Source organism: Heptranchias perlo, chromosome 1 (genome assembly GCF_035084215.1).
Source record: "Heptranchias perlo isolate sHepPer1 chromosome 1, sHepPer1.hap1, whole genome shotgun sequence".
Taxonomy (NCBI): domain Eukaryota; kingdom Metazoa; phylum Chordata; class Chondrichthyes; order Hexanchiformes; family Hexanchidae; genus Heptranchias; species Heptranchias perlo.
The window spans coordinates 154,454,428-154,467,656 of NC_090325.1; the positions used below are offsets into that span (position 1 = coordinate 154,454,428).

The following is a 13,229-nucleotide window of genomic DNA, read 5'->3' on the forward strand; positions in this document are numbered from 1 at the left end:
TATTATAAATTCTGTACAATTTTAACTTTAGCCTGCAAAAGTTGTATTGAAGTCCATAAAATCACAATTAATTTCATATTTAGAATATTTCTAACCTTTCCAGGAGAAACTGTTTTTGGTTTTAAAGGCAGAAATATAGTAGGCACGCACACGCAGGCACACACACACCACACACACACACAACCTTCTAAATTCACCACTGCTGCAAACTGGACTTTTGTGTACTTTGGGGATTTTCCCTTACAATAAAAGTGAACCTGCAGCTTAAGTTATGGCCTGCATACTGCACCTTCAAAGCAGCGCATCACCTTCACGTGTCATGAGGCTTATACTCAGAGTTGTTAGTGAGCTGCCAGCCTTTCAGGGGCTGTGTCAGCTGTTGTGAAACTGTTGTTCAGCTTTTGCTAGTTTTCTAGGTTGGCATATATGATGTTCAAAGCAAACTTATGTAGTGCTATGACTTTATGAGTTCTAAAGTTAACCTTGCCAATAGCCTGAGTATTATACTGTACAAGGCTGGTACAATGTCTGCTCATGGGCACAAAATATCTTCCGGAACTAATACTAGGCCTTTAATTATTTGTCCTCAGGAAGACAGTTATTGCTTATGCACTGCTTGGAGTACTGGATACATCTGGATAACATATTTTCGCTGGAACTTTCAACTTCAGCGGGTGTGTAAAACAGGCGGTAGTGGATCAGCCGCCCGTTCGAATTTCTTCTCCATTGAAGTCAAAATTCCAAGGTCAAACGTGGTTTTTCTCTGAATTTCTTCACAGTATAAATATCCTTTCAATGATAGGGTATTCAAAAATTCTAAATGTAGCCCCAATAATAATAGATTTAGAATTAGTTACTTCGAATTCTCTTGAGATGCATTGTTGTACTTGATTAATCTTGTTGATAATTCCTTCACAATGAAAGGTCAATAATCACACCAAATCGTTTTCCTTTTCCACTTTTGTTAATGAAGAGCCCTTCATAGTGTCTGCATGTCTGTTTCTTGATATTGTAAGATAGTTTATAAATGAGGAAGATCCCAAAGTCTCCTCATTATAACATCCAATTGTTTGTTAAATAATTGCAAGGTTCTCGCCTCCACTAATCTATCTGGGATCACTCTTTGTATAAAGAAGAATTTTGTGATATTGACCCTAAAAGTACCTTTTACTAGTTTGAACCAATATCCCCTTTTTCGACTCCCTCAATTTAATTTAAAGGAATATTCCAAGTTTGCTTTTTCCATTCCCTTAACAATTCCTTATACCTCTATAAGATCACCTCGCAGATGCCTCCATTCCAGGTTGAAAAGCCCAAGTTTCCCCAGTCTTTCCTCATAGCTCAGATTCCTGACATTTATGGCTTTTTTCCTGAACTGCCTCTAGCACTTAAATATGTCCCTTGTTTCTTGATGACCAAAACTGGATGCAGTATTCAAGGTGTACTCTAACTAGAGCACTATAAAGTTTGATCATTAACTCCTCCAACTTGTTTTAGCTGTGTAGTTCAATATCCTGTTGGCTTTGTGGGCTGCTGCTCTGCATTGGTTGGATGTGTTTAATACTGAGTTTACCAAAACCCCTAGGTCTCTTTCAGCTTCTTCATTCGCTATATCAACACCATTCATAGAGTATGTGTCGCCTATTTTTCCTTCCTACGTGCAGCATTTTCCACTTGTCTGCATTAAATTTCATCCACCACTGTTCTGCCCACTCTCAAATTTTAGCTAACCCATTCTGTAATGTCTGAGCTGCCTCTTTAATTTGACTGCACCTCCAAGTTTGATATCATCTGCAAATTTGACCAATTTGCATTAAGTTTCTGAATCTAGATCACTTATGTAAATTAGAAACAGGAGTGGTCCCAATACCAAGCCCAGAGGTACTCCATTCAGGACTTCTCCCCAACCCAAACTCCGACATGACTCCTCTAATGAGTATTCATTGTTTCTTATCCATTCCCAAATAATGTATCCTCACAGCTTTGAGCTTAAAGAAAGAAAGTCTTGCATTTATATAGCGCCTTTCATGACCTTGGGATGTCCCAAAGCGCTTCAAAGCCAATGAAGTACTTTTGAAGTGTAGTCACCGTTGTAATGTAGGAAACGCGGCAGCCAATTTGAGCACGTGAAGGTCCCACAAACAGCAACGTGATAATCTGTATTAGTGATGTTGGTTGAGCGATAAATGTTGTCCAGGACACCAGGGAAAGCTCCCCTACTCTTCTTCGAAAAAGTGCCATGGAATCTTTTACGTTCACCTGAGAGGGCAGATGGGGCCACGGTTTAACATCTCATCCAAAAGTCGGCACCTCCGATAGTGCAGCACTCCCTCAGTACTGCATTGGGATTGTAGGCCTGAATTATGGTCTCAAGTGGGATTTGAACCCATAGCTTTCTGACTCAGAGGCATGAGCTATGGCTAACATTCATTTGTTTAACTCGTAGTTTTTCCTGAAATTGTTCTGAATTTGTCAAGTCTGTTGAAAGTCACTGTACAACATGTCATAGGCCTTTGCATAGTCCACTTGGTTTACCACTTCCTCAAAGAAATCAAGAAGATTGGTCAGGCAGGATCTTCTCCTTCTGAATCAATGCTGACTGCTGTTAGCTAGGTTATTGTTGTAAAGATAGTTCTCAAGTTTACTCCTAATGATATAAGAAACATAACATAAGAAATAGTAGCAGGAGCAGGAGTAGGCCATACGGCCCCTCGAGCCTGCTCCACCATTCAATAAGATCATGGCTGATGTTTGACCTCAACTCCACTTTCCCACCCTATCCCCATACTCTTTGATTCCCTTAGTGTCCAAAAATCTATCTCTCTCAGTCTTGAAGATACTCAACGACTGAGCATCCACAGCCCTCTGGGGTAGAGAATTCCAAAGATTCACAACCATTTGAGTGAAGAAATTTTTCCTCATCTCGGTCCTAAATGGCTGACCCCTTATCTTGAGACTATGACAACTAGTTCTAGACTTTCCAGCCAGGGGCAACAGTCTCTCAGCATCTACCCTGTCAAGCCCTCTAAGAATTTTATATGTTTCAATGAGATCACCTCTCATTCTTCTAAACGCCATTGAATATAGGCCCATTCTACTCAATCTCTCCTCATTGGACACTCCTCTCAGAATAGATTTCTTTTCAAAAAATAACATAGAAAGGAACTAAGACTATTGACTATTGCAGTTGCCTGTGTCTGTTTTGTCACCCTTTTTGAATATGGGCACTGTATTAACCAGCGTCCAATGACTCCCTCATTTTGTCCATTTCGGCCATTGAGTCATGTTTACTCAACAAATAATGGAACTAAAGGACCAATTTTCTAAATGCCTGTTCCCAGTGAGCAGCCATGTCTGAAGGTGACATGTAATAGGAAATTGCAGGCATTAAAATTAACAGAAGGAATAATGCGAATGCCAGTAATTTTCCAACACCCGGTTCCATTCAATCCAACTGGCATGTCTATTGATGCTTTACTTTCTTGTTTATTAATGAAGGAGAGGGGGCTTTGTCATATCAAGAGGGTGCCACCAGCAGGAAACAGTGCATTCATCTGCATTTTAGTGGGAGGGAAAAATCATTCCCCTTGAAAGAAGCTCAACAGGTAGGGGTGTCAGTCTGAGGGGATTACAAGGTCAATAATGAGTTTTGTGACATCTTGAATACTGTTGAAAATAGTTGAATTTGGGGGAAAGATCAAAGGTTGTGCAGAAGCATGGACATGAACAAGGACAAATCCAATCTGGCCAATTACCGCCCCATCAGTCTATTCTCAATCATCAGCAAAGTGATGGAAGGTGTCGTCGACAGTGCGATCAAGCGGCACTTACTCACCAACAACCTTTTGACCGATGCTCAGTTTGGGTTCCGCCAGGACCACTCGGCTCCAGACCTCATTACAGCCTTGGTCCAAACATGGACAAAAGCTGAATTCCAGAGGTGAGGTGAGAGTGACTGCCCTTGACATCAAGGCAGCATTTGTGGCACCAAGGAGCCCTAGTAAAATTGAAGTCAGTGGGAGTCTGGGGGAAAACTCTCCGGTGGCTGGAGTCATCGAGCATAAAGGAAGATGGTAGTGGTTGTTGGAGGCCAATCATCTCAGCCCCAAGACATTGCTGCAGGAGTTCCTCAGGGCAGTGTCCTAGGCCCAACCATCTTCAGCTGCTTCATCAATGACCTTCCCTCCATCTTAAGGTCAGAAATGGGGATGTTCGCTGATGATTGCACAGTGTTCAGTTCCATTTGCAACCCTTCAGATAATGAAGCAGTCCGTGCCCGCATGCAGCAAGATCTGGACAACATCCAGGTTGGGCTGCTAAGTGGCAAGTAACATTTGCGCCAGTCAAGTGCCAGGCAATGACCATCTCCAACAAGAGACAGTCTAACCACCTCCCCATGACATTCAATGGCATTACCATCGCCGAATCCCCCATCAACATCCTGGGGCAGTCACCATTGACCAGAAACTTAACTGGACCAGCCACATAAATACTGTGGCTACAAGAGCAGGTCAGAGGCTGGGTATTCTGCAGTGAGTGACTCACCTCTTGACTCCCCAAAACCTTTCCACCATCTACAAGGCACAAGTCAGGAGTGTGATGGAATACTCTCCACTACCTGGATGAGTGCAGCTCCAACAACACTCAAGAAGCTCAACACCATCCAAGACAAAGCAGCCCGTTTGATTGGCACTCCATCCACCACCCTAAATATTCACTCCCTTCACCACCGGCGCACAGTGGCTGCAATGCAGCAACTCGCCAAGGCTTCTTCGACAGCACCTCCCAAACCCACGACCTCTACCACCTAGAAAAACAAGGGCACCAGGCACATGGGAACAACACCACCTGCATGTTCCCCTCCAAGTCACACACCATCCTGACTTGGAAATATATCGCCGTTCCTTCATCGTCGCTGGGTCAAAATCCTGGAACTCCCTTCCTAACAGCACTGTGGGAGAACCTTCACCACACGGACTGCAGCGGTTCAAGAAGGCGGCTCACCACCACCTTCTCAAGGGCAATTAGGGATTGGCAATAAATGCCGGCCTCGCCAGCAACTCACATATCCTATGAGCGAATAAAAACAGAATGTTCTTCTCGGTGCAGTCTTTCCAGCACTCAGCTATGCGTGGGTGGAATCTCTGGAACATATGTAGGGTATATGTTTGATTTGACCATCTTATATTTTGCTGCCTAAACTTCCCTCCATTCTTCTTCAATTATTAGTGGCCTGTGCCTCGATCTCAAGCTCGCTTCAAACTTCCTATGGAGTCTGCTGATAGTGTGAGGCAGAATGCAGACAAAGATGTGCTTACAGGTGTCTTGGAGGTTGAGAAGGTATAGCTCTAGTGAGGTTGGATCATGTTGGAGGCAAAATAATTGCTGTATCTTGACTTGGAGATAACAGAACTTCCATTTGAGTGGAAGTTGGAGCTATCCTCACTGCTTGAAGGTCAATATCTTGCCCCTGTGGCGCAGCTGGTCTATTCTGATGATGCCCTTATGGCAACTTTTGGATTTGCTCAAAATGAGTATAACCAGAGCTCTCCATTGTGACAGATTAGAGAGATGGCTGACAGACCTAGTTAAACCTTCAGCAAGGATCAGGTATCATTCTGATCCATTAATGAACAATGGTATACTTTCGGATCCTACCTGTTCTTCTTAAGGAATCTGAAATGTATTTTAACAGGGAAATTGGCTAGATGAATTCAACCATGATACCCTGCCATGTTTTTGTTTGGGGGGTGGGGCAGAAGATCAAGAGGGGAAATAATCCAGGTCTGTACAATCGTAAAATAAAAACAAACATGGCTACAAACAGGTTCTATGAGGTAAACTGCAACTGATGGCCAAAGAACACGCACATAAAACTGGACTTGGACATTTTACCCACACAGATCAAGAGATAGAAGCCATGGCTTCATCTTCTTTGCTTTTACTTGGGAATATTCATGCTTCTTAATACTAGTGAATCTGCTACACAAGATGATATAGCAAATCTCCACTCCATATTGAATTGCTGATTCTCCCTCATCAGAAGAAGAAGAGAAAGAGAAAGCTAGATATGGCAGAGCAACCAAAAAAATTAGTAAAGGAAAAAAGCTAGAGACATTCCATAAAAGGATAAAAGAAATTGTTATTGAATAAGGATAGCCAAGCCTCTCTGTTTAACAGTTTTCTTTGGCTTTCATACAAAATGACTTTACCTGTAAATGCAGAGGGGGCAGGGGCGGAAAGCTGGCGGTATTGGATCGGCCACCCGTTATACATCTCATCTGATTTTCCTTCCCATTGAAGTTCCCCAGAATATCTTACATGGGCTCTGTTTTTTGTACTGGATGTTTTGAACAGGATAAATATATCCATAGTCTTAAGAGAAAGTCTTACACAAGCCTCACATGAAAATGGATCTCCAGCAACTCAGCCCAAATTAAACAGTAGACAGTTGGGATTAGAGTGACGACTTTTGAAATGACAAATATTGATATTACTAATATACTAACAAATTATGTGCACAATTTTCCAGTGGCTTACTAAGTGTAATCAAATGAAATAGCAGCTCAAGGAGAACTCTGATTATAATTTTAGTTAAGATGAACGATCACAAGAGACACAGTTCAAGGCAGAAATGCTGTTGGAATCAAAAATGATCCATATCTTGAGCTGTTGCAGTGAGAAACCCAGTGGTGCTCCAACTGCTACACTGCAGAAATTTCCATTTTGTGTGAGTTTCCAATCTTGACTGTTTTATCAGGGAATGTAAAACTGGACATCCAATCACCCTGAGGTACTGAGTGGTGTCGGAGTGGTATCAGATAAAAGTGGCACTGACTAGTATTGGCCTGGCAGTAGGTCAACTAATCATTCACTCAGCTAGGAAGTGGTGCATTACATAGACAGACCTGAAGATGGGGAAATAATGGGCTGGAAATTACTCTGAGCGGCAAATTAGCAGTGCTCGCTGCTCATTAGATTTAAATTCACCCATTAAGCTACCACGTTCTTTTTGGCAGCAACTTCCTTGAACTGTGAGTTCAAATAACATCAGCGTTCTTTCCCAGGCTGTGTGAGTGGTGAAAGATCACTAAGGTCCCTCAACCAATCAGCTTAAAGCAAGCCACGCTGTGAGAACCAGGAAGTGCAGTTCATAGACAAACAGCACAGACTAAAAACCCGGATGTGCCCAATAAAATATCGTAAGATGACATAGAGAAAGCTAAATGAAGAGAGGATAAGATTAAAAGGCTGCGATAAAAGAGACAGAAGGAAAAAATATTTTTTTTTAAAAATTTAAGTGTCTAAAAACTATTTAAATCAAGAGTAATGAGACTCCACATTTTCAAAGAGATTGTTTGGCAGTCATTAAGACTTACCATGCAGTTAAAACTTAGTTTAGACCTAAAAAACTGAGCGTACCTGTTTTGTGGCAAGATTAGTTCGTTTCCAGCTGGGTGGAGAGCAAGTTGGCGCTGGTCCGTTGATTCCATTTATTGCAGCCAGCGATGTCCCTTTAAGCCGAAGCTGTCACATCGCTGGCGAACCAGGAAGAGCAAGTTCCAGGTTACCATGTGTGACTGCGCATGTGCGGTCGCCAGAACTTGCTCTTCGATTTCGCCACTATTAGCGAAGGTTCACCGTTATTTTAAAAGCAATTTCTGGGCCAATATTTTTTTTAATAAGCATTCGGCATTGGTTATCAGTAAGATTTTGAGTCTCCTATTGTTTCCTATAACTTAAAATGAAATATTGTAACATTCTTAAAAGACTGCTTCAATTTCAGTGCCAGCATTGTGCTGTGAACTATTTATTAGAATTGACAGATCTGAACCCCATTTGCATAAAGCATCAAGTAGCGATCAACTGTTCGGTCCAAAGTATCAATTTTTAACAGGCCTGTTACCGACCAGTACGTATGGAAACTTATTCACGTGCAACAGAAATAAAGTGGTAAGATGGATCCATATCATGCACGTTAATAGGAATGTCATAGCACATAAAGGATCAATGAAAGCCCTGCTTTTGTCACAGTGGATATACCCTGATTGCTAATTATCCAATCACCAGACAGGATACCTATGTTGCCATAATTATTACCACTGAAAAAGCAAAGGGAAGTGAAAGATATATATTTGTTTACTTCACAATTTAATATTTATTGTGATTACAAGGATAGATTTTATAATAGCAAAACCAGTGTGGAGCTTTGCATGCTGTGAACATCTTGCCATATGATTTATCTGATAAATGACAGTATAAATTTTGGCACAGTGTCTATATTTATTTAAAAAATACAAATAGTACCTGTTCCATGATGTCATTAACTTTGTCGCACTCGCAATCAAGAATCACTCGTCGTTCCTTTTTATTTTCCAGGTCCTGAAAAAGCGAGCGGTAGCCTTCATCTTTCCTTTCATCTTTTATATTTCCGACATTAATTGCTGTGACTTGCCATTTGTTTTCAGCAGCAGCATCCAGGACTGCTTGTAACACCGACAGTCCTGGGGGAGAGAAATGACAGAGCACTGTCACCATATTAAATTTACGGCCTGAAGCAAACTGGTAAAAATTGAACGATTTTTCTCTGCCAAATCCTAGAAAAAAATTCTCTCTTCCTCTTTGAGGTTCTTCCACCCCCTTTAAATCCCTGACCACCTCTTCGGGTGCTACAAAATTTTCCGGGTTGGTAGCACAAGTGTTCTCATTGTGGCAGGGATCGTCTGAAAACCCTCCCTGCATGCTAAATAAGCCCCAACCCAGGAAAATGGTTTGGGATTACAGCAGGGACATAGCACTGGACCAAAGTCCCACCCGACCGCTACCATACCACCCTCAAAGTCAATGTGAAGAGTATGATCAATTAGATGGCCTACTTGGTATGATGTCTCATTAAACTGACACAACAGTTGCCTCTCCCACAGAGGTGCATTAGCTGTCAGTTGATCTATAGAACAGCTTTGACAGTGGAAGCTGTGAAGAAATCTGCTCCACTCTTCCTTCGCCACTGATGGCATACTGTATAGTTGCTTGGGTATGAAAGGATATGAGAAACAAAGTGGAAAAGGAAAAAAGGAAATAAAAGGATGATTTATTATGGAGTATAAATACAGGGGGAGAATTTGGCCCACGTCACAACAGATTTCTGGGCACTAAATGAGATGAATTTCAGGCGGCGATATCCCGTGCCCAATTCCCCCTGGAAGTGCGCCGACTGTCTAATTGAAAGCCACCGATTTTGAGTGTCCAGACTGTCCGCCTGAAGCAGGCGTTCGGCCCCTTGAATATGCTAATCAGGAGCGTAATGCCTGTTTTAAGACTTCTCTACCAAATTCATAGAAACTGGGTGCAAAACCAATTTCTCGGTCACAGGTGTTAATTTATGACCATGATTAAATTAAGGCAGTGTTCCATATGATTGAAAGCTGCCATATTTCACAGTAGGTGTAATATTACTTTCTAAGGATTCACCCAAAAATATTTTAAGTATAACCTCGTGACTACTCTTCTACAATTTACACTTCATTGCAGACTATGTAACTAAATATGGGCATCAGCTGGAACTACAGCAGTGATATAAGCAGCTGTCTGCACTGAAATATAGACTATGTCCTTTAGATGTGCAGAATTAATAGATGAATCAAGAGGGAATAATGGCAAATTAACTTCAGGCCTGCACTACTACTGGATCAATCTATTTATTCTACGGAATTTCAGCTTAATAAAAATGCAATTGCATTTGTTATATGGCCGAGATTGTTTATGTGGCACGTGCAGCCAAAGGCACGGCCCATGGCTCGCTCTAAATTGGGCCTCGGGACCCATTTACTAAAACTGTCAAGCCGGGGACACCAATCTGGGCCTTCATAAGATCTGCTGGCTCGGACTCCAAGCTGGACCATAGTTAATCCCCGGGGTGGGGGGGGAGGCAGGTGAACGTGGTTGGGGTGGGGAGGCTATTCCAGGCTGACAGTGGCCTGCTCCTCCTGGCTCTACATTTGGGTGAGTACAAAAAATGACTTACCTTTTACCATGCTCCGATCGGTTTCTGCTGAATTTGGGACCAGCGTCCTAGAACAGACGGTAGGCCCGAATGGCATATTCAAAGGCTCTGATGCTTATTTCAAGTGAGCACCATGGACACTTTGGCTGCCAGTGCAATTCTGGGGGGATTGGGCGCGGAATACCGCCACCGAAAATTCATCAACATTTAGCACCCAGAAATTGCGCATGACGGGGGCTGATTTATCCCCCTATGCATCACCATTTAAAGAACTGCACATACCCATAAAGAGCCAGTCAGTGGCACAATATTGTTTGGTGATGTATACATATTTATTAGAGTTTGTGAGTTAATTTGCAGTTTGGATTCTGATCTGGAAGATCCAAAAACACAAATTGAAATCTGAAGTCCAAATGCTAATCCATGTGGTGATGCAGCAAGTCAGAATACTGACGATATTTGACGTGGGTGAAACTTCTCTGTAAAATCAGGGTTTTTTGTTTTAACACCAAGGAGAAGGATTAAGAACCACCACGAGGTCACCTTCTCTGGTCCACCCCACTTCCTATTCTCTTGGACAACTAGGAATCAGGTGAATGCATGAAAGAAAAAAAGGTTACCTAACCATCAAGCCTATTTATTTTTGAACAGACCACAATCACTCTCCTCTACCTCAATTCCTCATCTCTTCAGGGAAGGTTCTGAATTTTCTTTTTGTTTAGCTTGATCCTTAAAGACAACTGAGTGAAGTCCTTAACTCACTTCAGGTTCGATGCTCACCCTTAGTGTGTAATTGTTTAGCTATTTTTAGCTCATCTGAATTGTTAGATTATTCCATAGTGAAATGGTCATGCATAACCATTGCATAGAAAGGAAAGTAAAACAAAGGAAGTATAGTAACGTATAGACAAAAAAATGTGTGTACCTCTGTCGCTGTCATATAGATAAGCAAACTTGTCCCATTGATAATACTCGATCAAACTAAGAAGAGCACCCTTGAGATCTGGCCTCATCTGTATGACAAATTGGTGTAAGCCATCTGCAGGAAAGCTTGGGGTGATAAAAGAAACATGCAGCGTTCCACAGAATGACGTAAGCGTATTCACAGACTTCTTGTCATAGAATCCAAAAATGGCGTAGACTCCTCTTGAAAACTGGGAACAGACTGAGAAAAAAAACCAAACAGAATTTTTAAATTATGCACACTCAACCCTCGGTCAGAGAGCTTTGTTATTACTAATTTGTAACCTGAAAGGAAAAGTGCTTTCCCATGAGAGTGAAATTACACTGAACATAACAGACTGGATCAGAATAAAAATGATCCTCAAAAAGGGCATTGTCCAATTGCCAGACTTTTTAAAAAATCTGTGCTCTTATTAATACCATGAACAGCATAACATATACTCATTTATTATAAACTAAAGCAGCCATCATAGAAATTTACGGCACAGAAGGAGGCCATTCAGCCCATCGTGTCTGTGCCAGCCGAAAAAGAGCTATCCCGCTTTCCAGCTCTTGGTCCGCTGCCTTATAGGTTACGGCACCTCAAGTGCACATCCAGGTTCCCTTTAAATACGATCAGGGTTTCTGCCTCTACCACCTTTTCAGGCAGTGAGTTCCAGACCCCCTATGATCTATGATCATTTCATTCGCCATTTGTAAACTAACGTCAGGATAATTAGGACATAATCTTACAAAAACCTGAGCTCCTAAATTTGCCAGCCATTGTCATAATTCACATGTGGATTATCAATAAAATATTTTGTTATCTTATACAAGATAATCAGTTAGGCTTATCAAAATAAGGAGCGATGAATCACATTTCTGGAGTCCAACTTTCTAATTATGGATATGGCTGGAAAAATCTACATCTCCCTCCCAGAACAGAGATAGGGTCCCTCTTGTCCTCACCTTTCACCTCACCAGCCTCCGCATTCGACAGACTTTCACGCTCCATCATTTCCGCCACCTCCAATGCAATCCCACCACCAAATACATCTACCCATCCCCTTCCCTTTCAGCATTTCGAAGGGACCATTCCCTCTGGGACACCCTGGTGTCCATCTGATTTTTTCTTACACCACATTCCTGGGCCACGGCAACCTTCTCCTCTTTGCCAGATTTTCCATGCATCCCTCCCCCTCTGCTATTCTGCTGTAACCATTTACACATTCTCTGGATCTCAGATATATCTTTTATTACTCCAATTTCATTCATTTTTGCCTCCTTTTACCTTACACCATTATCACTTATGTCATTTAATCATCTCCTGTCCTCCACCTAATCACACAAAGTCCAGGTTGGACATGACCCACGGGAGTGGTCACTCTGACTGCCTGCCTCTCCCTCGAACTTGTCCACGCCTGGGTGGCTTTGGAGAAGGAGCATGCGGAGTATGATTGGGGCCTTCCGTTACCAGTGGAAAACCCAGTGTCTCCTTATGGTTTTATTAGAAAAGGCAGACCATTCTTTTTTTTTATCTCCCCATCCCCTTTTCCCTGGTTCTCTTCCTCCTTATAAGGTGTTCATCTGTAACATCTTCATTTTCTGACGAAGTGTCGTAAGACCTGAAACATTAACCCAGCTTCTTTTCTCCACAGGTTCTGCCTGACCTGTTAAGTATTTCCGGCATTTTCTGTCGTTATTACAACATTGAGCATGTTCATCTGAAAATTTCTCGTCACTATTTTAGTGGAGGCGTTAACCCGTTTAGCAGAGATGATTTTCAGATGAATGCATTGTGTTCGTAAACTGGCATCCCACAGCGTAATTTCATGACCCTTGGTTACTTTATCACCTCAATTAAAAAAATTACTCAAAGTAAAGCACTTTGAAGTTATGTTTCATGTGAATCAACATCTCAGCACACAGACAATTATTTGCATAATATTTTTTGCCATAGCATTCTTCTACTTATACAGTTAAGTAGAATATTTTTTGCTTTTAATCAGCCAATGTTCACTGGCAGATTATTTGATAATACACCAAAACCTGCAAAATAACATAACGTCTTGAGACATAATGGGGCCGATTTTTGGGTGACGGAGTGGGTGCGTTGGGGGCGGGAGGGCTCCGAAAATCGCTGAAATTCGGAGCCCGGCTCCAACCCGCCAACTTCTGGGTTCCCCAGTGACACGTCCGGGTCCGCGCGCCTCCCGAATGGAGAACTGCCACCGGCAATTAAAGCCAGCGGGATGATAATTTGCATAGTTTATCCGATAGTTGA

General features: G+C 42.1%; 1 protein-coding gene across 3 annotated transcripts in view; it reads right to left on the reverse strand.

The window, feature by feature from the left end:
* Nucleotides 1-13,229, reverse strand: part of gria2b (glutamate receptor, ionotropic, AMPA 2b) — a 174,726-nt gene that overhangs the window by 71,738 nt on the left and 89,759 nt on the right. For all 3 annotated transcript variants that reach the window (XM_067992722.1, XM_067992715.1, XM_067992707.1), the window contains exons 3-4: nt 10,929-11,168; nt 8,308-8,504 (exon numbers count right to left, since the gene is read on the reverse strand). In XM_067992722.1, the coding sequence (XP_067848823.1) occupies nt 8,308-8,504; nt 10,929-11,168 (437 nt within the window). The remainder of the gene's footprint in view (nt 1-8,307; nt 8,505-10,928; nt 11,169-13,229) is intronic.